This window comes from Acinonyx jubatus, chromosome E2 (genome assembly GCF_027475565.1).
Source record: "Acinonyx jubatus isolate Ajub_Pintada_27869175 chromosome E2, VMU_Ajub_asm_v1.0, whole genome shotgun sequence".
Lineage (NCBI taxonomy): Eukaryota > Metazoa > Chordata > Mammalia > Carnivora > Felidae > Acinonyx > Acinonyx jubatus.
Genome location: NC_069396.1, coordinates 44,373,628 through 44,396,844, shown reverse-complemented (window position 1 = coordinate 44,396,844; position 23,217 = coordinate 44,373,628). Strand labels below are relative to the sequence as shown.

Here is a 23,217-nt window from a genome sequence, read left to right as displayed (position 1 = left end):
TTTTTCTGGCATCTGAATAAAGTGAAAAATCATTCAAAAAGTAGTTAAAACTCAGCTATAGCTATCTGGAACCTTTTAACAGTACAGTTTTAAGACATATTTACGTTTAATATGGCTATTCTGTTCAGGCTTTCTACTTCTTAGCAGAAATTAGTAATTTCAATTTCACTGCAAAATCTACAATGACCTCTACTGTGGTTATGGAGTTGCTCATAACAGCCTCAAAATTCTTTTAAATTCTATATCTATGGTTTAACCTTTCTCCTTTCTAATGTTCTTCTTCTAATTTGTTTCATTTTGTTATTTATCAATATTGTGTCTCGTGTATCTTTTAGAACCAAACTCTACATTTTAAAAATCTGACCAACTTTTTTGTTTTCTAGTTCATCAATTTCAGAATCTATACTTACTCATTTTATATTTAACAAAATTGAATAAGTAAAGTTTCATAAGGACAAGATAATGGCGAAAATATAAGGGAATACTTCTAATGTTTGTTTATTTTTGAGGGGGGGGGAGGGGCAGAGAGAGAGGGAGACACAGAATCCGAAGCAGGCTCCAGGCTCTGTGCTGACAGCTGTCAGCAGAGATCCCGATGCAGGGCGGAACCCATGAACAGCGAGCTTATGACCTGAGCGGAAATCAGACGCCTCACCATTTGAGCCACCCAGGCGCCCCATAAGGGAATTCTTCTAAAAGAAAAAAATTACAATTACACATCCTAACAACTACTGTTAACAAATGTTAGTGTAACTTTCCAAAGACTTAGGACCCAAGTGCATTTCTACCTGTATTTATGTACTTATAACAAGTTTGAAAACACTAATATATGGCATATAGAGTTCAGTACTAGTATTCCATAATTTCTACTCCGGACTTACGCTTATCCTCCTTCAACCTCCTGGTGGCCCTTCTCTGCCCCCCCCCCCCCCCCCCCCCCCCCCGTCCTGAGTTCAAGACTGCCACCTTTCATTCAAGGTCTCCTCCGCCACATTCCCAAACCCGTTAGGCCGGGACTACATTTCCCAGACGTCCCGAGGATCCGCCGCTCCCGGTGCCCCTGAGGCCCCGCCGGAATTGGGTTGAAGAGCCCGGACACCTGGCTTCTGGGTAACGGCAGTACTGACGGAGGGAGGAGTGCGCTTTCTGGTGGTGCCCGGGACGGGGGAATGAATTCTCAGCCGAAACTTGAGCACTTAAACGCACCTGAGCACTCTTACCAGGAGGGATCGTGGGACGGGCTGAACCCACATCCGGGAGGATTCCTAGTTAGTGGCGTGTCGGGGAGTCGTCCACTCAGGATCCCGCTCTCAGAGCACGGCTCCTTGTGGAGAGTACTCTGGACTGTCTGCTTCCCGGCTTTTAACTACAGTTCTTAAGAGACCTCTGGGCATTTCCCAGTTTGGAGCGAGGACTGCTGCAGACGGGTTAACTTTGGGGACTGACCCTTCCCCTGGCTGGGGGGCTACATTTCCCAGAAGACTCCTCGGTCCACAGCCCTTCCCCCACCCAACAGCCACCTTATTGCTGCTTGGACCTGTCGGTGCGCCGAGGTCCTTAGAAGATGCTAGGCGAGGCTGGGCTGTCAGTACTGGCCTTCACTGAAGGCTAGGAACACGACGCGACACTGGGCGAAGACTGTTGTGCCGGCCAGGCTCCAGCTGAATTTTTCCTCCCCTGGACTACATTTTCCTGGGGGCTCCGCGGCATATTCCACTTCCGGCCGAAGTTGGCTTGGCGGGTGGTGAGTTGACGGGAGTTCGGGTGTAAGGGGTCGGGGCGTTGCGGGTCGGCTGTGTCACCAGTTTGGGGCGGATTCTAGCAGACTGGAATGTGAGGACCCCGGAAAAGCGGATGCTGAGGGGCTCCGGGGCGGGGCCATGGTGTGTCTGGAGTCTAACAAACGGGTGGCCGTTGGGCATTTCTAGGCTGTGTCCTCCCGCTTGAAAAGTAAAGACGTAGCGGAGGTTGGGGAATGTCGAGGCCTCTAGTCTTCACTCGGGGGAGGGAGGTATCAGCAGCGCATCGGCACAGGGTGTGGGAGTGGTATCATGCTGGCTCTGAAGCTGGCTGGCGGTTTCTCGAGGTCAGAGGTGTCGCTGCTGTGTGACCTTCTGCCTGGACGGAAAGTCTGTGCGATACTCTCCCGAAGTGGTTTGTGAGCCCGACCTCCTTTGCTCGGCGACCAGTGCCCGTGGAGCAGTGGTTAGTACCTTAAGCGAGGCTTTCTAAGGCCCAGTGGGAGAGCCCCACGTGGCCGGCTGCCTCTCGGACTCTGTCTACGGAGCCTGGAAGAGCGCAGTCGCCTGTGGAGGAAGGAGGCCACAGTCTGGGGTTCTCTCCCAGGACTCCCGTCTGGGCCCGTAAGGTCGCCTGCTTTCTGTGATGATAAGAGTGGGGATGGGGTTACAGCCTTCTTTGGCTTTGGGCTCACTCTCCGTGCCTGGAGTGGGGCCAGGGTTTGCTCTGATTTGGCCTCGTCTGGGCTCCAGAAAGGGTCTGTTGTCTCATAGTTTATTAACCACTGTCCATCTTTTTCATTTTCTAGGAGTCCAGAAGAGGAGAGAAAAGCCGCTGTACATCACAAGGCATGGCAGAGGTAAGTTGTATTTGGCACTCTCTTCTTGGAAAGGGCTTCTTGGTTTACAGAACAATATCCTATTTCAGGATTCTATCCAAAAAATTTACAGTAGTGATTTGAAAAAAAAAAAAGGGTAAGCGAGAAGGAAACCAAATTTATGGAGCAGTTTTCCTAAACCAGGTAAGAGTCTAACCCAGGACTCTCTGTTTTGCATACATTCTCATCCATCTAGAATTTCCATTTCCCTGAATTTTATCCATTCCCAGAATAGTTGTGACAGATGTGCCTCTCTGCTTTGGCAGAGAAGTTAAAGAACAAAATGAGGTTACTCACTTCAGTCTCACTAATTTCTTTGTTGTCTGCTTCAGGGTCACATGCTTCCAAATTTCTAACAGCCTGAAGTCCTGCCTGCCTGCATCAGCTCTATGTACTTTTTTCTCCAAGATAGAAATAACCTAATTGCTCTCTTTCTAATGATTAAAGTAAAATAGGGTTCTTAAAAACATTTCAAAACTTGAGAACATTTCAGAAAGTTTGTCAATCATGGTCCCACCATGTAGAGATAGAATTAATATTTTCAAATTTTGTCTGTACAAAAGTGTAGGTTTGTAATTTTGTTTTCAGAATGGGATCATGCTAGTGACAAAAGCAACTAACTTAACTGATTGTTAAGCCACTTCTAGTTTGAAGTTTTTTACATGTGTTGTCTTGTTGAATCCACATTAACAACTCCATGAGATATTCTGTAATCCATTTTTTTTTCCCCTTCACATTTTAAATTCTCTGAATTTGGACTGGTTTCACAATTCCTGGCCAGTCATAGTTTCACTGGTGGAATTTTTTTCTTTCCTGGTGTATAAAGTAATGGTGGCTTTACAACCAGTGGCATCTCAGAATTGATGAAATATGGAATTACTCTAAGTTGATAGATGAGGAAATAGATTCTATTAAGTCACTTCAAATTACACATTTAACAAATTATACAACTGGGATCCCTCTACTTTTACCCACTTGTCAAAGGTCATTATCGTCTTTGGTTTATGTTGAATATATATTAAGTATATTCTCTGTCATTTATAAGTTGTTTTAGAAGTTTTTTCACAGTTAATCTATTCTGTATGTGTTTTAGATTCAGAGTTTTCAAAAAACGTTTTCTTCTTTTATGTTATGGGCTTCCCTAATACAAATATAGAAAAGTCATTCATATTTTTCTAAAGTACTTTGTCTTTTGTCCAATTTAATCTTTTTTTTTTTAAGTTTATTTATTTATTTTGAGAGCTTGAGCAGGGGAGGGGCAGAGAGAGAGAGAGAGGGAGAGGGAATCCCAAGTAGGCTCTATGCTGTTAGCACAGAGCCCAATGGAGGGCTCAAACTCACAAATTGTGAGATCATGACCTGAGCCAAAATCAGGAGTTGGACACTTAACTGACTGACCATCCAGGCACCACCCCCCCCCCAAACTATTTAATGTATAAGCATCTGGTGTGAGGTATGACCAGCAAATGTTGGTTGTAAAATTTCTAATATGGAGTGTTTATTTAAATTTTGTCTAGAAATAACCTAATAACCTAATTCCTCTCTTCCTGTGGCTTTGGAGTAGTCAGTTTTAAAGAATGGCAGTATTTGTAGTATATTCAGGTTTTTTCTTTGGATGTGTCTGAGTGTGGCTTTTCATTCTGGCCAATCAGTTCTCAAGGATTCCTTTCTCTTGAGAGACTAATAAAATACGCTTTATTTTTTTTAATGTTTTTAAATATTATTTAGAGAGAGACCGTGTAAGTGGGGGAGTGGCAGAGAGAGGGAGAGAAAGAATCCCAAGCAGGCTCTGCACTGCCAGCGAGAGCCCGACATGGGGCTTAATCCCACGAACCCTGAGATCATGACCTGAGCTGATATTAAGAGTCCGACACTTAACTCACTGAGCCATCCAGGTGCCCCTAAATACTCTTTCTCTTCTGGATTAATCTGTTTCTTCCTTTGTCTGACTTTTCTTCTGAATTCTGTGAGAATTTGGTGAGTTTGTCTTCCCCTTTTCATCCTGGCCAGAACCCTCCTCAGATTCTCAGAGGAGAAACTACATCCTCCCTATCCATTCTTAGCACATTTTGGTAAGGAAGGAACTCCAGCTCCCCTTGCGTTACAACCCTGGACATCTGTCCATTTCTCCCTTCATTTCCTCCTCAGAGTGGTGGATTGTCCTTTCTCTGTATCAATGAGAAGCTATGCACTGTTAAAAAGAGTAGAGTCTTATCCTGTTTTTGCACTTTACTACCTTTGTGACCATGGGCTTCCTCATAACATCCTGTATATAAAGTAGTCATTATATAAGGTTTGGAGAATGTGATAGTAATGGAAATTCAACTGAATTTGCACTGAAACTGGCAACCTGGAGTTCTCCCAACTCCTACCTCCTGGTCCCAAATCCCATTGCTTCTGTCTGTTTCCTGTTCCTTGTTGTCATGCCTTATAACTTCACACCACTGTCTGCATCCCAGATCAGACTTTTGTGTAGGGAGAATAGTGCATTGTCCTCCTAATTGGACTACCTGGCTCTACTTTTACTCCTTGCCAATAAAATAGTCCAGGCATGTCATTTCCTTTATTCAGTAAATCCCTGTTACTTTCAGGACAAAGCTATACTTTTATACATTTCATTATACATTTACTGTAAAGCACATTCTATGTTTATTGGAGTACCAATCCTAGTATTGGAGAAGGCGGTTTAATCTTGGCAGGGATGATCTGTCATCTAAGACCTTTCTGTCGTGGCCCCTTTGGATTTCTCCAGTATCACTTCTGTCTACCCCTTTCCCAGAATACCTCACCAGTTATCCCAGTGAACTGTCTTCTCTTCAGACATACAGGCTATATTCCTTTCTCTACAGCTTACCCTGTTCACTCTACTTGGAATGCTGTTCAGGGGTGCCTGGGTGACTCAGTTGTTAAGTGTCCAACTCTTGATTTTGGCTCCAGTCATATCTCACAGTCATGAGCTCAAGCTGCACTTTGGGCTCTGCAGCTGGGAGTGGAGCCTGCTTAAGATGCTTAAGATTCTCCCTACCCCCACCTCCCCTGCTCACTTGTTCACTCTTTCTCTTGCTCTCTCCTCGAGAAAAAAAGAAAAGAAAAGGAATGCTGTTCAGTTTGTTTTTGCTTGTTGGAATCCTCTGTTTCCACCACCACCCCCGCCCCGGGCCCCAATTAATCTTCTATATGTTACATGAAACTTTCACATACCCTTTAACCTAAGTAAGTCACTATTTCATTTTTCATAGCAAGATTCATCTACTTGTAATTAGATGTAATTTATCCTGCTTAGAACCCCCTCAGCTATGAGAACAAGTCAAAATGTCTCATGATCTGATCCTTCTTAACTTCGTTACTCTGTTCCCTTTGTCACTCGACTCTAGCTATTCCCATAATGCACAGTGCTATCTCTTGCCTCTATGGCACAAGAAACACAAGAGGGGGCATATCCCATACCACCACTTTCTCTGGATTCTGTGAAGCCTGCTTCAGTCTCTTGATTATGCTTGGTAACCGAGTGACTGTGCTGACATTCCCCTATGCTGCATCTGTTGTAGTTCTTTCCATACTGTATTGTAATTGACATTTTAAAACTGATTTTATTAAATATTGAGTGTGGAAAATGTATAATGTATGACAAATATCTGAACACCCATATTTAAAAAGTAGAATGTTGGGGCGCCTGGGTGGCTCAGTCGGTTAAGCATCCGACTTCGGCTCAGGTCATGATCTCACAGTCTGTGGGTTCGAGCCCCGCATCAGGCTCTGTGCTGACAGCTCAGAGCCTGGAGCCTGTTTCAGATTCTGTGTCTCCCTCTCTCTCTGCTCCTCCCCTGTTCATGCTCTGTCTCTCTCTGTCGCAAAAATAAATAAAAACATTAAAAAAATTTTTTTTAAAAAATAAAAAGTAGAATGTTAATTATTAAAAACCCCCATGAGTCATCCCAGTCCAGTCTCTATAGGTAACTTCTGAATTTTGTTTTTCATTCCCTTACTTTTCTTTACAGTTAAACATATGTGTTTGTTTTTATTTTAAATTTGATATAAATAAAATCATACAGTTTGGAATCTTCTGTGATTTCATTACCTGTCTCTTAGTGTATATTCAGGAGATTCATTTATGTTGTGAATTTACTGTGTAGCCATCCATTGTATAAATACATTTTTTTCTTTTATATTACAAACACTACTCCTGTGAACGTTTTTGAATGTGTCTCTTGTGTCATGTGCAAGAATTTCTCTGGGCATATAACTAAGAGTAGAATTCTTTCTTGGGTCCACCTTAGTAGACGCTTCTCAATTGTTTTTCAGTGTTTATACCTGTTTTTATACCCTGTTACCTCATATTCTCACCACTACTTGATATTGTTAGACTTTTAAGTTTTTACCTATTTGGTGAGTATGAATTGATACATTATTCTGATTTTAAACTTGCATATTTGGGCACTAAATAAGGTTGAACCCCCTCCCCCCCGCCGCCGGCTCTTTTATGGTTTCTCTTTTCTGAAGTTCTATTTCGTGTCGTTTTCTAATGCTTCCATTGAGTTTTGTGTTTCCAGTTTTTTGTTCCTTTTGGTGCATTGTAGGTTATTTCTTAAATATTGTAGATTGACATTGTCATCCTTTGTCAGTTATGTGTGCTATACATACTTTCAATATGTGGCTTCTAACATTAAGTGGCAGTAGAAATTCTCAATTGTAATGCCATCATATTTAACACTGTTTTCCTTTCGTTTACTAACTTATTTATGTCTTGTTTACGAAATCTCTTTTCCTTGGGGCGCCTGGGTGGCTCAGTTGGTTAAGCGTCTGACTTCAGCTAAGGTCATGATCTCACGGTTCATGAGTTTGAGCCCCACGTAGGGCTCTGTGTTGACATCTCAGAGCCTGGAGCCAGTTTCAGATTCTGTGTCTCCCTCTCTCTCTGTCCCACTTGCTCTCTTGTCTCTCTTTCAAAAATAAACATTAAAAAATTAAAAAAAAAATCTCTTTTCCTCTGTGAGTAAAGGTACTCTCCCATGTTTTCTATGAATGATATTGTTTTGCCTTTTGTGTTTCAGTCTTTAATTCAATTGGGATTGATTTTAGGATATGGTATATGGTAGGGGTCCAGTTTCACTTTTTCCATTTGGATAACTAACATCCCAACATCATTTATTTGAAAGGCCATCACAGAGGATTAGGCAAACTGCACAGTCTCAGGGAACAGGCCCTACAAGGTTGCCCTCACTTCAGACCTTAGCTCTAAGGTTGAGAGCCCCTAGGACCACCCTCATTTCAGACCAGCTGGCTGTAAATTCAGGGTTTCTCACAACCATCCTCAGGTTCAATAATTCACTAGAAAGATTCCTAGAACTCCCTGAAAGTTACCATATTCATAGGCACATTTATTACAGGGAAAGAATACATTAAAATCAGCCCAAGGGATAAGATGAATAGGGTAGAATCTGGGAGGGTTCCAGACTTGAAGTTTACCTTCCCAGTATCAGTATGTGGCAATATGCAGAGTATGGCCAACCAGGAAAGTTCACCCAGGCTTCAGTATCCAGAGTTTTTATTTGCCTAGAGATTGAGCTGATACCACATGGCCCAGGCTCTGAATACATGGTTGGTCTTTAAGGCATGGCCAGCCCCACCCTGAGCCATCTCATCAGCATAATCTTACACTGTGGTCTAAGGGGCCCACCATAAATAACAAAGACACCCTTGTCACTTGGGAAATTCCAGGTGTTTAGAAGTTACATCCCATGAGCCAAAGGCAACACCTCTCTTTGGAGGCCAAATTTCTTTCTTTCTTTTTTAATTTTATTTATTTATTTATTTATTTATTTATTTATTTGAGAGAGAACTCATGCACAAGTGGGGGAAAGGCAGAGAGAAAGGGAGTGTAGAGCTAATAGGGGACTCCACCTAACCACTGATCATGAGGAGATCATGACCTGAGCCAAAATCAAGGGTCACATGCTGCTTAACTGACTGAACCACTCGGGTGCCCCTGGAGGCCAAATTTACTATAGTCATCCTTTCCCCTCTGTACTTCATTGGCAGTTCTGTCAAAATTGAGTTTCCATGTATATGAATTGGCTGTTCTGTCCTTTCTGGCCCACTGCTCTGTTTGTCTTTCCCTAGTGTTTTCTTTCTCTGCACCAAAACCACATTGTCTTAATTAAGACAGCTTTATAGTAATGTTTGATATTTGTTAAGTCATGTTCCTCTACAATAGTTTTGTTTGCTGGGAGCTAAGCGATTTTTTGGCCTTTGGCTTCTTCATATAAATTTTAGAATTGGCTGATTAAGTTTTATAGAAATCCAGTTGTGATAGGGGTATCTTGATAACTCAGTTGGTTAAGTGTCCGACTCTTGGTTTCGGCTCAGGTCATGATCTCACAGTTCATGAGTTCGAGCCCTGCATTGGGCTCCGTACTGCCAGTACAGAGCCTGTTTGGGATTCTCTCTCTCCTTCTCTCTCTGCCCCACTCCTCTCACTCAAAATAAATAAATAAACTTAAAAAAAAATTCCAGTTGGGATATCAATTTGTACTGCATTAACTCTGATCAGTTTGGGGAAGATTGATGTTTAACTTTTTTTAATGTTTTTGTTTTGAGGGAGAGAGAAAGAAACAGTGTGAGTGGGGGAGGGCCAGAGAGAGAGAGGGAGATACAGAATCCAAAGCAGGCTCCAGGCTTTGAGCTGACAGCACAGAGCCCGACACAGGGCTGGGACCCACGAGCTATGAGATCATGACCTGAGCTGAAGTTGGAAGCTTAACTGACTGACTGAGCCACCCAAATGCCCCTAGTTTTGTTTAGTGGTTAACTTAGAAATTTTGGGCACATATTGGGGTGCCTGGGTGACTTAGGAAATCATCTGACATAAAGATGTTCTTTGGTTGTTTGTTTTTTTTTTTTTTTTTTTAACTTTTTCCCTAAAGTTTTTTATTTAGAGAGAGAGAGAACGAGCATGAGTATGTGGGCGAGGGGCAGAGAAAGAGGCAGAGAGAGAATCCTAAGCAGGGCTCAATCTCACAAACTGTGAGATCATGGCCTGAGCTGCAGATTAAGAATTGGACACTTATGCAGCTGAGCCACCCAGACGCCCCTTATTTTTTTAATTTTAAGTAGGCCCACACCCAACATGGGTCTTGAACTCAGGGCCCTGAGATCAAGAGTCAACAAGCTCTACCAACTAAGCCAGTCAGGTGCCACAAGATGTTCTTTAGACACTGGTAAGTTATGTTAAAATTTATTATTTTTTAATTTCTTTTTTTATTTTTTTATTAAAAAAAATTTTTTTAATGTTCATTTATTTGAGAGAGACAGAGAACAAGCAGGGGAGGGGCAGAGAGAGAGGGAGACACAGAATCCAAAGCAGGCTCCAGGCTCTGAGCTGTCAGCACAGAGCCCAACACAGGGCTGCAACCCACGAGCTGTGAGATCATGACCTGAGCTGAAGTCAGGATCTTAACCTACTGAGTCACCCAGGCGCCCCTAGTTTTCTTTAGTGATTACCATAGAAATTTTAACATATTGGGGTGCTTGGGTGGCTTAGTTGGTTAAGCATCTGACATAAAGATGCTGAATAGTATAAGGAACTAGGCTCTTCCAACTGATTAAATTATTTATATTGTCAAATGTTTTAATTCTATCCCCCCTTTTTTAAATTTTTTATTTTTTTGAGTGAGCAAGCATGCAAGGGAGAAGGGTAGAGGGAGGGAGAGGGAGAAAGAAAGAATCCTAAGCAGCTCAGTGTGGAGCCAGACATAGGGCTTGATCCCATGATGCTGGGATCATGACCTGAGCCGAAATCAAGAGTCAAATGCTCAACCAACTGAACCACCCAGGCGCCCCTACCCTTTGTTTAACCCCTACAACATTTTTCTTATTTTCTATATTTGAATGTTAGTTTAGGTTGTCCACATGTTTGCCACATTGTTTGTTCACTGTTTTTATGTCTTAAAACTTCTACCTTGGAATCACTTTCCTTCAGATGGAAGTACATATTTTAATGAGTTTCTGGAGGGTTTCGTTTTTGGTTTTTTGAAAATGTTTTTATTTGCTCCCATTGTGAAAGATAATTTTCTTTCAGGTGAGATAGTCTGCTGTCTTCTGGTTTATATTGTTGCTATTGAATAATCATTTGGTAATAAGACTGCTGTTCTTGGTAGATAATCTTTTATCTCAAATTGTTTCTCATATATTCTCTTTGTTTTTAATGCTCTGCAGTTTTGATATAATTGTCTGGGGTTTCTTTTTATTCTCCTTGAGACTCTTTGGGCTTCTGAATAATGCTTGCATTTGCCAGTTTTGAAAATTTCTTAGCCTTAAGAAATTTGTTGTTGTTGTTGTTGTTTTAAGTAAGCTCTATGCCCAACGTGAGGCTTGAATTTACAACCCCGAGATCAAGGGTTGCATTCTCTACCAACTAAGCCACCCAGGTGCCCCCTTTAGGTCTTCAATTACTGCCTTTTCTCAGTACTTTCTACTTTTTCCTTCTACAACTCTGGTTAGGTACCTATTAAACCTCTCACTTATCTTCTTGGCATATCTTACACTTTCCCACGTTGTCTTTCTTGATAGCATTCTGCACAGTCTCTTTTCATATCTTTTAGTCCAGTAATTTTCTTTTCAGAGATATTTATTCTAGCCATAATATGACTTAATTTTAAATATTAGGGTTTTTTTTGTTCCAGAAGTACTTTTTCCTTTTAAATCTACCTGTCGTTTTGTGGTTTTGTTTCTCACTATCTTACCTCCTTTCTGTAATATACCTGTCATTATCTATGTAATATATGAATCTTTGCAGGTGTGATATTTTCCCCCTAACATTTTTATTACAGAAAGTTTGTAATGGAAATTTACAACAATTGCATGACTGATTTTCCGGACTCTCTGATCCTGGAAATAGCCCTCTTTGCATGTTTTCTTTTTATTTAGTTTTGTATTTAGGTGAAATTCACATAACATACAATTATCCATTTTGTAGTATACAGTTTAGTGGTACTTAGTGTATTCACAGTGTTATGCTGTTTTATTATTTTTGACATTTGGGTCATTTTCCTTGGAATTCTACTTAGGGATTCTGAAGGCCTGGTTGAAGATTGTTCTCTAGGCCAGGTCTGTGTTTGTTTCTGCCAAGAGCACTGCAAAACCAAAGCCACCTTAAAGTAGGTTTATAGATGGCATGTTTTATAGAGTCACCTTAGTAATGTGCATGTGAGCCACACAGCTGTGGGAAGGCTGACTTGTGGTTATAGTTCCTCGGGAAAATGTTTTTTCTTTTCTTTTCTCTCCTTTCCTTTCCTTTCCTGTCCTGTCCTGTCCTGTCCTGTCAGGATCCAAGTCAGGCCATTTTCTTTGCAGTACTCAAGAATGGGAGTGTTGCTTCTACTTTTTCTTATTTTGAGGGCATGGTCCTAGAGTTCCCAGGACTTTGCAGTGCAGAACCTTTTAGACTTCCATCTTGACCAGCGATAGGCTTGGTCTCCTCTCCCCCCATTCTTTGAGTGTCAAAGCTCATGGTCATCTGGGCTCAGCAGAGGTTCTCTGGTAAAATAAGTGTCAGTGGCTCAGCACACTCCTCTTGGTTCCCAGTTTGACTTAATTTTAGCTTCTGAAGATTACTTTCCTTCTTTACCAGATCATCACTGCATCCCAAAATGTTTTCAATATTCAGAACATTATTTTTCACCTGGTAATTTGATCATGATAACCAGTCTTCCACAGAGCTTGATGTCCTGTGATTGTCTCCTTTTTTCTGTTTTTCCTCCCTGATTCTGAGCTTTTTAAGGCAGGTGCTGGGTCTAAATCATCATGTCCCCGAGTGCCCCCACTGAGCCGGAGTCATGGGGGATTTTGACATTTTTGGATAACGGAGTCTTGTTTATAGAACTGCTGCTTTCCTCCCTTTCCCTTCTACCTCTGATTTCCCTTCACAGAGTGTTGTGCTTTGTAGTGACAAACAGAGCAGACTAAGCATTTTCTGCTCCCCAAAGTGGAGAGCCCAGTTCAGGATTTTTTTTAAAGGATCTTCAGAAATCCCTGGTTGCATCTGTAACAGTCAGAAGTGGAAGACCATCAATTTCAGAGTTGGAGAAATCTAAATCTAGATTCAAAAGCCAGCAATGCTACCACTAACTGCAAATTTGAGTAAATGACTTTACTTCTCTGAGCTAAAGTTTCCTTTGAATTAGGATTTGTGGGCCTCTCGTAAAGATTCATACATACAAGCACCATAAACTTAAAGTGCTTAATATGCAGTAATTGTACTTGAGATGACGTGAACACTATCAGCAATAAGGCTAGGGGTAGCAGTGAGAAAGGGTAATGTCAGGCAGGAAAGCCATGGTGATCTTGGTTGGGAACCAGAATGTGTTGGCCACAAAGATTCTGAGAATTGTGGTTTCTTGTAAAGCCATTGCAACTTGCATCCAGGTGGTTGAGCTCTGCCAAGACTACTAAGGACCTGCTGATCCTGGTGGGTTGTCTGACTCAGTATTGGTGATTCTGGGCAAGGTCTTTGTGAAAAGAAGTTTCAGTTGGGGTTCTAAGAACCCTAGTTCTGGGATGTGGGAACAAAGCTAAAGAGGTACCTAATACACTGAGCCTGTTAAGCCAGGGAGAGGCTGGAGATTTCTGTTGCAGAAACTGTTATCCAGGGTTGGGACTGTCCAAGTATTCAGTGCTCCTGGGCCTGGGGGCTCCATCCTGTCTTTGGGATGCACCCATGATTGAGGAGTTCAGTGTCTTCCAGGTTGTAGAACAAAGATCTGCCTGGGGCATGTCAGAACAGGCCCTTCTGAGTTCATATCTGCTGGGAAAGCCATTTCCTCTAAACACATTATGTACAGTTGGATTCTCTGGGGTTCTGGAAGGCAAGGTTTTGTTATTCTTCCTCAAATCAAGAAAGGCAGACTTTGTATGTGTGTGTGAGAGAGAGAGAGAAAGAGAGAAGAGCTGTCACTAGCAGGAAGATTAGAACAGGAGAGGGGAGGAAAATTTATTCTCTGTCTTTGAGGACTCTGAAGTCAGTCCCATGACTCAAGACCGCTTTTGCTTCTTCCTCCGTTGCCTTCTTAAGTTATGCATTTCTGTAGGATCAACCTGAGAAACAAATGATCTGTTTTTGCAACCCTAAAGCTATTATTTATGTGAATTGATGTTTCTCCCCTCCTTCATTGAATGCATTTTCATTTTAAAGATTTGAGCAGTGGATTTCTTTTTCCTGAAACTTAGTGCTTTCCTGAGCCCCTCCAAAGAACTTACTTGTTATCCATTCCAGTGAGTGATGTTACCAAAGGCTGCTGTCCCATAAGTGTTCCTCTGTTTTACAGGTGTTTCAATATTCATTCAGCAAACCACTTAGCATTCCTTAAATGCATATCCTTTCACCAGGAATACTGATGGAGTAGAAATCCTTGCTGAAAATATTATACCTTCCTTGTTAAAGTGGGATTTTCATGAAGTGGTTAAGTAGGAACCCATGTTGCAAACTTGATTTTCTAATTAGACAAGAAGGTAATTGATGTTGATTTGTTACAGTATTTTCCCAAATCTGTAACTCTCTGAGATTTCATTTTAAGACTGGGGTTATGATAGAGATATGATAGATTGAGTGTATGGAGTTACGTGATATTCCAAGAAGTCTGTGCCTTGTAGACACCAATAAGTCAGTCCATTTTGAACTTACGTAGCGTATGCTCATCTTGGGTTGTTTCATTCTGAGTCTGGATCTTCCTCCATTAGTTCTGGCAGATCAGGAACAAGGAAAGTATAGGAACAGTACAACCAGATGTATAAATTGTTGAGAAGTAAAGACTCATACTGCAAAAGAACTTTAGAGAACCTATGCAGCCTAGTACCCCAAAGTGAGAACATTGAATGTATAAGATGGGTTGTCATATAGCCAGTAAAAATGATGTCTATTTTAGAATTTTTCATGACATGGAAAAGTGAATAGGTTTTAATATTCTGGCATTTTTATGAACGTGAGTTTTTAAGAAATTATTAAATCACCAAGTTATATTCAAATCCTACTTTCAGAAATACACATTTTTAAAATTTTATTTATTTTGAGAGAGCGCGGGGGGGGGGGGGCAGAGAAAGAGGGAGAGAAAGAATCCCAAGCAGGCTTCACGCTGTCAGTGCAGAGCCCCACATGGGACTGGAACTCATGAATCATGAGATCATGACCTGAGCCAAAATCAAGAGTCGGACACTTAACTGACCTAAATTGAGTGCTTAACCAGGTGCTCCAGAAAATAGAAATTTTATAAAATATTTTTGAATGATTCAGACTTTTAAAAAGTATTTCTTTATTGGGAGAAGGAGAATACTGGGGAAGGAGATAGTCACAAGTGTCGTGTGGTGAACACAGTGTGCCGTGTATTTGTATGTGTATATAGTTTAATTGGGAAACACCAGTCGTATGAACTTTGGTTATTCCCAAACCTCGGGAGATAATGGAAGGAGATAGTGTCAAGAGGTTACTTATGTAGTTACAGTCATGGTCAAGCATGATGTGTGCACCAAGAATGGTGTATGCTCTGATCACTCTTGTTTCCACACTGAACCACCTGTATTAAAGGGCCCAGCACAGCCTGTTACCTTACTAATGTTGTCACCTTACTAAATTTCTTTTTCCATTTTTTTAATTCCATTGTAAAGATTTTGTCCATTATTTTCACAAATAGTGTATTTATCTGTGGTTTCAGGGCTTCAAGTTTAAAGATGTGGCCATTTACTTCTCTCAAAAGGAGTGGGAATGCTTGCACCCTTCTCAGAAGGGTTTGTACCGAGATGTAATGTTGGAGAATTATAACAACCTGATCTCACTGGGTAAGTTTTTGAGCCCCCTAAAATTCAGAATTGGACTTCTGGAATTTTATGTTCTCTTAAGAATTTCTCATGAGTGCTTTTCACATTGCCTGGCTGAATTGATGATTCTTGCTTCACAAGGAAAGGATTATCCCATATGAAGTTAGAAATTGGCTGCTCCGTTGGACAACTTTTATCTTTTTTGTACCTGTGACTTATACCCCTTTTGTTGACTCTTAACTTATTTACTCTTCCTTGAAAATCATGGACTGATTTTAATTCCGGTACACGCCTAACATAACTTTGTCGTCCCCCCACCCCCACCCCCACCCCCGCCCGCCTTTTTTTTTGAGCAGGACTTTCTGATTGTAAGCCAAATGTGATCTCCTTATTGGAGCAGGGGAAGGAGCCCTGGATGGTTAAGAGTAAGGAAACAAAAGAATGGTGCCCAGGTGAGTAATAGTGACTCCTATTGGGAAGACTGTGGCAGGTGGTCACCTAGGGAGCCTATGAGAAGGCATCACATCTGAGTTATTAGTAGGAAAGCTCACTGAAAAGGCCTGAGATCTGGAGAAGGAAGGATGTTTCAGCACAAAGCCTCAAATTTTCACTCCAGTTATCACTGTTGCTACCCTTCCTCATATTTGCCTCTGATTAAAGTGTACTGTTCAGTGGTTTTTTAGTATATTCAGAGTTTGCACCTGTGACAACAGTCTAATTTTAGAACCTTTCATCACCCCAAAATGAAACCCCATACCCATAAGCAATCAATCCCCACACCCAGCCCTCACCCTTTATTTCTGTAAGGTTGGTTGTGATATCCCTCTTTTATTCCTGATATCAGTATTAGTCTTTCTTTTTTTCTAGCTAAAAGTTTGCCAGTTTTGTTGAGCTTTTTCAAAGAACCAGCTTAAACTTACATTGATTTCCCTATTTTTCTTCTTTTGTTTTGTTCATTTCCACTCTAATCGTTATTATTATCTTCCTTCTGGTATCTTTGGGTTTACTTGATTCTGTCTAGTTCCAAAATCTGATTTGAGATATTTCTTGTTTTTTGTTTTTTCATATAGGCATATAAGCTGCAAATTTCCCTTTAGGATCTGTTTTAACTGTATCCCATAAGTTTTGGTATATTAAGTTTTCCTTTCACCCAACTTGAAAGTATTTTCTAATTTCTCTTGTGATTTCTTCTTTGCCCTTTGGTTATTTAAAAGTGTGTTTTCTGTTTCCTTGTTGATCTTCTGGCTAGTTGAGCTATCCATTATTGAAAGTAGAGCACTGAAGTCCTCAATTTGTTGAATTGTCTGTTTTTTTTCTTCAGTTCTGTTTTTGCTTCATGTATTTTGGGCCTCTGTTATTAGACATACATACTTATAACTGCTACCATTTCTTTTTAGCTTTTTATTTCAAAATAATTTAAGACTCAGAAGGAATTACAAAAATACTACAGAGAGTTCCCTTGTACCCTTCACCCAGCTTTCCCTAATGATAACATCTTACCTAATCTTAGTACACTGTCAAAACCAGGAAATTGATGTTGGCACAATAGTAGTAACAAAACTATAGATAGACCTAATTCAGAATTCACTGATGTTCACATACACTCATTTTTTAATTTTAATTTTTATTGTTCTTTTAGGTTACTGTGATTTTATGATGTGTATATTTATATAACCACTACCACAATTGGGATACAGAAACCTCAGCATTTTAAATATTTTTAAAAACATTTTTTAATGTTTATTTATTTTTGAGAGAGAGACAGAGCATGAGCGGGGGAGGGGCAGAGAGAGAGAGGGAGACACAGAATCTGAAACAGGCTCCAGGCTCTGAGCTGTCAGCACAGAACCCAACATGGGGCTCGAACTCAGGAACGAAGAGATCATGACCTAGGCTGAAGTCAGATGCTCAACCAACTGAGCCACCCAGGCACCCCTAAATATTTTTTGTAAAACATTTTTGAAGCAATGCTATAATGTTTAGGTGAAAAAAGCATGGTACCTAGCTTTTAGAGTCAGTGCTATTTCGGTTGTATAAAAAGGATTCTAGAAAACAATGGAAGGAACTAAAAGATAACAATGAATAACCTAGGAAGTAGCTAGGGTTAGGAAGGATGCTAGGCCTGCTGGAATTATTCTCACAGGGCATGAGAATGACCTTGTAGGGCAAAATAAGAGATTGTCTTATTAATAGGCCCCTTCTGGAAATAGTGTGTTTGGTAGAGAGGGGCCAAGTGTGATTATAGTTTAACACTTGGGGCTCTTTCTGGGCATTTCCTTGAATCATAAATCTTGAATTAATGGGCAGTGTTCAGACAAGGAAGAGCCAGTCTTACCAGGAGCCTGCAGAGGACTTAAGGGCTGATTTAAATTCTTAATCACTGACAATGCTATAAGTTTTCTTTTTTAGAAACCTGGCTATGCAATGGCCAGAGAAATGAATGTGTTTTTAGGGGAAATGGTTATAGGTAAGGCACTGCTGTGAGAGAAGATTTGGGGCAATATTATCAGACTGGTAAGACTTTTCAGATTGTGACACATGATATGAAGCTGGAAGGATGAGTAGTAGGATCCAGGAGGTGTGGTGGGAATGCTATACCAGGTAGAGGAATCTCTTCATTGAAGGCACCAAGGAGAGAAAGCCTTGGGTGGGTGTCCTGGAAGACCTGAATGGAGGTCTACATCATGCAGGGCCTTCTCACCAAGTCTAGGAGTTTAGAGTTTTTTCCTTGAGGACACTTGGCAGCCATTGGAGGTTGTAAACAAGATAGGGACATGATTGGATTGGATGTCCTTTAGGGATTGAATCAGAGGGTTCGTGAGTAAAAATGGTAAAACTTGCTAGGAGGCTGTTGGGGAAGTCAAGATGATTTTGCATTGTGCTAGAATGAGACCATGGAGTAGGGAAAATGGAGTGATTAAAGATCAATGTAGAGGAATGATTCTGTAGCATGAGGAGTGATTGTGCAGGGTAGGAACAATGGGAGCATCCTTGATGGATATTACTTTTTGATTTGAACGTTCCTTTAAGGTCCAAATTTTTTATTCCAACCCATGCTTTTTACAGTTTTCCCTTTCTACCAGATTGTTTTTATAAAATATTTAAAATAACAGCATCTTCTGACACCTGATGTCTGGAACTTTCCATACAGCATAAAATGCCAACATTATTTTACCAGTCTATATAGACCTTAGTTTTAGTGCCCTTCTCTGAAGGACAGCCTTATAGCATTCCCCAGTGTAAGTGGTATTTTCATTCGATTGCAGATATAGACCATACATTAATCACAGAACAATTTTTTCTTACCAGTTGTTCTAGGTTTATCTCTCTAGATTTCCCAACTGTTTGTCTTTTCTGCAACTTGCTTTTGGCTAAGGTCCAACTACCCTGGACCTTAGCAAGAACAAAGGGACTATCCCAAGCAACAGGGTGCCTGTACACAGCTCTGACAACTTACCCGAGCATCTCCCTTTGTCTCAGCCTCCTTGGTTTCCAAGTAGCTAAGTAACGGTCCAGTGTCATACAACTAGCAAATTGTGGGACTAATTGTGGGACTAGCAAATTGTGTTCTTTGTCTCAACACATTACGACTTCATATAAATGGTTGCCATAGTATCCTCAGTTTCCATTAGAATTTTTTCAGAATTACATGAAAGATTTTCATTGTTGTGTAAAGATACCAGTCTTGTAGGGGACTGGTATAAGACATGTACAGATACACTAATGATGCTGGCTTGTTTGTGCCTTACCGCCATGCACTTGGGAAGTGCTGTAGAGAAGGCAGTGAAGCTGGGAAGGAGCAGAGGCCAGAAGACATTCCCCACATCTGTTAAATAAAACATGAAGTGATTACTCTCATTCTCACTCTTCTAATGTCATTATCTGCAGCATGTTTCCCTTTATTTCCACTGGAGTATCCTTTAGTATTTAGTTAACATTAATTGAACTATGTGCTAGGGATTGATTATATAATGGTGAGTGAAATATGTATTATGCTGGTTCTAGGCCACCTTGGGAGAAATTATCCCGGTAGATAAACCGATGAACAAATGTGTAATTCCAGAATTGAGGAAGAGATTATGAAGGCAAAGAACAGGGTACTTGACAGAAAATAAAGATATTTACAATGAAAGAAACTGGCCATGAAGGAAATCTGGAGCAGAGCATTCATTGGAGATGAGCATTTCCTAAAAATCTAAGATGAGAATGTAATTGGTATGATATAGGGGTCCAGTGGAGGCCAGTAGAGTAGGTACTGGTGAGTGAACGGGAGAGCATCTTAAAATGACAGTGAATAGGGAAGTAGGGTCCAGATAATGCAGAGTTTTGCAGGTCTGGTAAGGAATTTTGTATTTTATTGTAAGCACAGATGGGATGTACTGTATTTAAACTGTACTGTATACAAACACACTTTGAGTTGCCTCTGAATCACTGAGAGAGATTAATAAAAATGCCAGTGGTCTTTCATTCATCAAAGAGTATTTACTCTGCAGATACAGTGAAGGGCAGACAGACAGTACAGAAGTAAACAAAGTATAATATCTCTGGAGTTTAGAGGTATATATACTGATGTCTGCAAGGTGGATGGATGGAGAGATAGAAGGATATGTGATAAGGCAAGTAGAGCCAGATATTTATTGTAGAATCTAAGTTTTGGGGATATGGGAGTTCACTGTCCCAATTCTTTTAATTTTTCTTTATATTTGAAAGTTCTCATGATAATGTTGGAGAAATAGATAAAATGGCATGTGATGATAAGTACATTGCAAAAAATAAGTAGAGTCATGAGGGACCTGATTTGTAAAGAGTGGTCTCAAGTTTGAGTAGAGGTCAAAATGGAGTAATTGAACAAGCCATATTAATATCTTAGGGAAAATATTTGCCGACAGAGATTCTGAAGGAGGGGTGTGCTTCACAGGTTTGAAGACCATCCCGTTGGTCAGGGAGTGGAGCAAAGTGTGCTAAAGAGAGATCAGCAATGAGGTCAGACAGAGGTAGTGCAAGACAGGTTCAGGGAAGGTTTTGTAGACCTCATAAGAACTTTGACTTTTGCTCTGCTCAACAGGGAAATCCAGTGGAGAATTTTAGGCAGAAGAAAGGCCTGATCTAACTTACTTAACAAGAACACTTTGGCTACTGTGTTAGGTATGGGATATAGCACAGCAACAGTGGAAGTAGGGAGACCTACACTTAGAGAAGTGTATTAGCTTTGGTGAGAAGATGGCTTTGGACAAGGTGGTAGAGATGCTGATAGAAGGAGTCAAAACCTGGATATATTTTGAAGCTAGAGATGAGAGGACTTGCTGTTAGATATAATGTCCTACGCCTTTAGATTTCTCATTTAGTTGGTCTTAGGCAATTCCTGAATGTCATATTTGTAATGTTCCTTTGCTAATTCCGATTTTTGCCAGAGGTGAAGAACTACTTCTTCACAAATTCCCCTCATTTTCTCTATTCTCATCCCCTCCCTGCAATCTGGGGTGTTTTGTTTTGTTTTGTTTTTTTAGTTTCACTGCTGTGTTTCACTATTTAAATTATTCACTATTTTTAGTTTGTCATTTCTACCTTAGAACTTTCATGTCTCCTGCCACATGAAAATACATCCTATTTTCTTTCTTGTTATCTTACAGATTGGGAGTCCAGAGGAGAAACCAATAATTTATTTCCAAAGACAGACAGTTATGAAATTAAATCATTGCAACTGAAGATAAAAAGACTTGAAAGTTCTCACCTTGAGTGCACTAGGGTCAGAGATGACAGAGAAATGAAATGCCACTTGGAGAAACAACAGGAGGGACATTTCAGACAAGCCATAATAACCTCTGGAGAAGAGTCTGCTTCTGTTCAGTGCACAGTTCATGGAGTACTACAGACAATTTATACTAGAGCAAAAACCAATGAATGCAAGGGATGTAAGGAAGCTGTCAGGTGCCAGTCACACCATAGTCAACATGAAAGAAGTCCTAATAAGGAAAAAGACTGTAAATGTGGAGAAAGTGGAAAAGCCTTTAATAGTAGGTCAGACTTAATGAAGCATCAGAGAATTCATGAAAGCAAAAAAAGTAAAGAAAGTAAGAAATGTGCCTACATCCATGGCTCTGAAGTTACTAAACCTCAGAGAATTAATACTGGTGAGAAATCTCATAAATGTAAAGAATGTGGGAAAGCCTTTCATTCTGGCTCACAACTTAGTAAACATCAAAAGATCCACATAGGTGAGAAACCCTATAAATGTAAGGAGTGTAGGAAGGCCTTTCCATCTACTTCACAACTTAATTTACATCAGAGAATTCATACAGATGAGAAATACTATGAATGTAAAGAATGTGGGAAAGCCTTTACCCGACCCTCACACCTCCTTCGACATCAGAGAATCCATACTGGTGAGAAACCCCACAAATGTAAGGAATGTGGGAAAGCTTTTCGTTATGACACGCAACTTAGTCTTCATCAGATAACTCATACTGGTGAAAGACGCTATGAATGTAAGGAATGTGGGAAGGTATATAGTTGTGCCTCACAACTGAGTCTACATCAAAGAATTCATACTGGTGAGAAACCTCATAAATGTAAGGAATGTGGGAAAGCTTTTATCTCTGATTCACATCTTCTTCGACATCAGAGTGTTCATACTGGTGAGAAACCGTATAAATGTAAGCAGTGTGGGAAAGCCTTTCGTCGTGGCTCAGAACTTACTCGACATCAGAGAGCTCACACTGGTGAGAAACCTTATAAATGTAAGGAATGTAAAATGGCCTTTACTTGTAGCACAGAACTTATTCGACATCAGAAAGTTCACACGGGTGAGAGACCCCATAAATGTAAGGAATGTGGGAAGGCTTTTATTCGAAAGTCAGAACTTACTCATCACGAGAGAAGTCATAGTGGTGAAAAGCCCTATAAGTGTAAGGAATGCGGGAAGGCCTTTGGTCGTGGCTCAGAACTTAATCGACACCAGAAAATTCATACTGGTGAGAAACCTTACAAATGTAAGCAATGTGGGAAGGCCTTTATTCGTGGCTCACACCTTAGTAAACATCAAAGAATTCATACAGGACAGAGGAGTGAATGAAGACATGTGGGAAGGCTCAAAATTTTATTGATATCTGCAAAGTCCTACTAGTTAAACACAAACCTACCGCCTGATTTTAAGGGATGTGGGAAAGCATTTGAGGATAACTTAATATCAGAGTTCATACTGTGGATACAAGGCCTTTTTTGAGGGCCAGAATTTATTTGACATGTTACTGCTATTTGATAAATGTTAGTGGTTGGGAGGGTTCTATTTATGTTTCAAAATTTATTGGACCATCAGTGTTCAATTAATGTAAAAGTGATAAAACTTCATGAATGTGAGGAAAGTGGGAAGGCTTTGGAAGGCAGTTAATGTGTCAGTGACAGTACTACAGACATTTCTCAGCATCAGGATCATTTTTACCCTGTGGGAAATCAGAGGATTCTTAATATAAATGTCATATATATAGGAGACAGATTTGCTTTAGCTTAAGTTACTCATCTGGTAATTCATGCTTGGGAAAGGCTATAGTAATGTTAAAAATGCAGCAGGTTATTCTATCCCACTCAAATCTTGTTAAATATTTGCAAGCTTAACCTCTAAAAATAACCTGAACTGAATTATAGTGGGACAGGACTTAACCAATGCTCAGTCTTTACTTGCCTTCACCATTTTCACTCATGGGCAAATGACTTAATTAGGTCTAAATTTTCTCACTTAAAAATTAGCAATATTAGCACCATCTTGTTAGCATTGTGAAGATTAAATAATTACATAATAT

At 40.5% G+C, this 23,217-nt stretch overlaps 1 protein-coding gene across 1 annotated transcript in view; it reads left to right on the top strand.

The window, feature by feature from the left end:
- The window catches only part of ZNF568 (zinc finger protein 568), a 154,372-nt gene extending 131,473 nt beyond the window's left edge, over window positions 1–22,899 (top strand). Inside the window, exon 9 of the mRNA XM_053210209.1 lies at window positions 21,577–22,899. Within this exon, the coding sequence (XP_053066184.1) occupies window positions 21,577–22,493 (917 nt within the window). The 3' untranslated portion in view covers window positions 22,494–22,899. The remainder of the gene's footprint in view (window positions 1–21,576) is intronic.
- The last annotated feature ends 318 nt before the right edge of the window (window positions 22,900–23,217 follow it).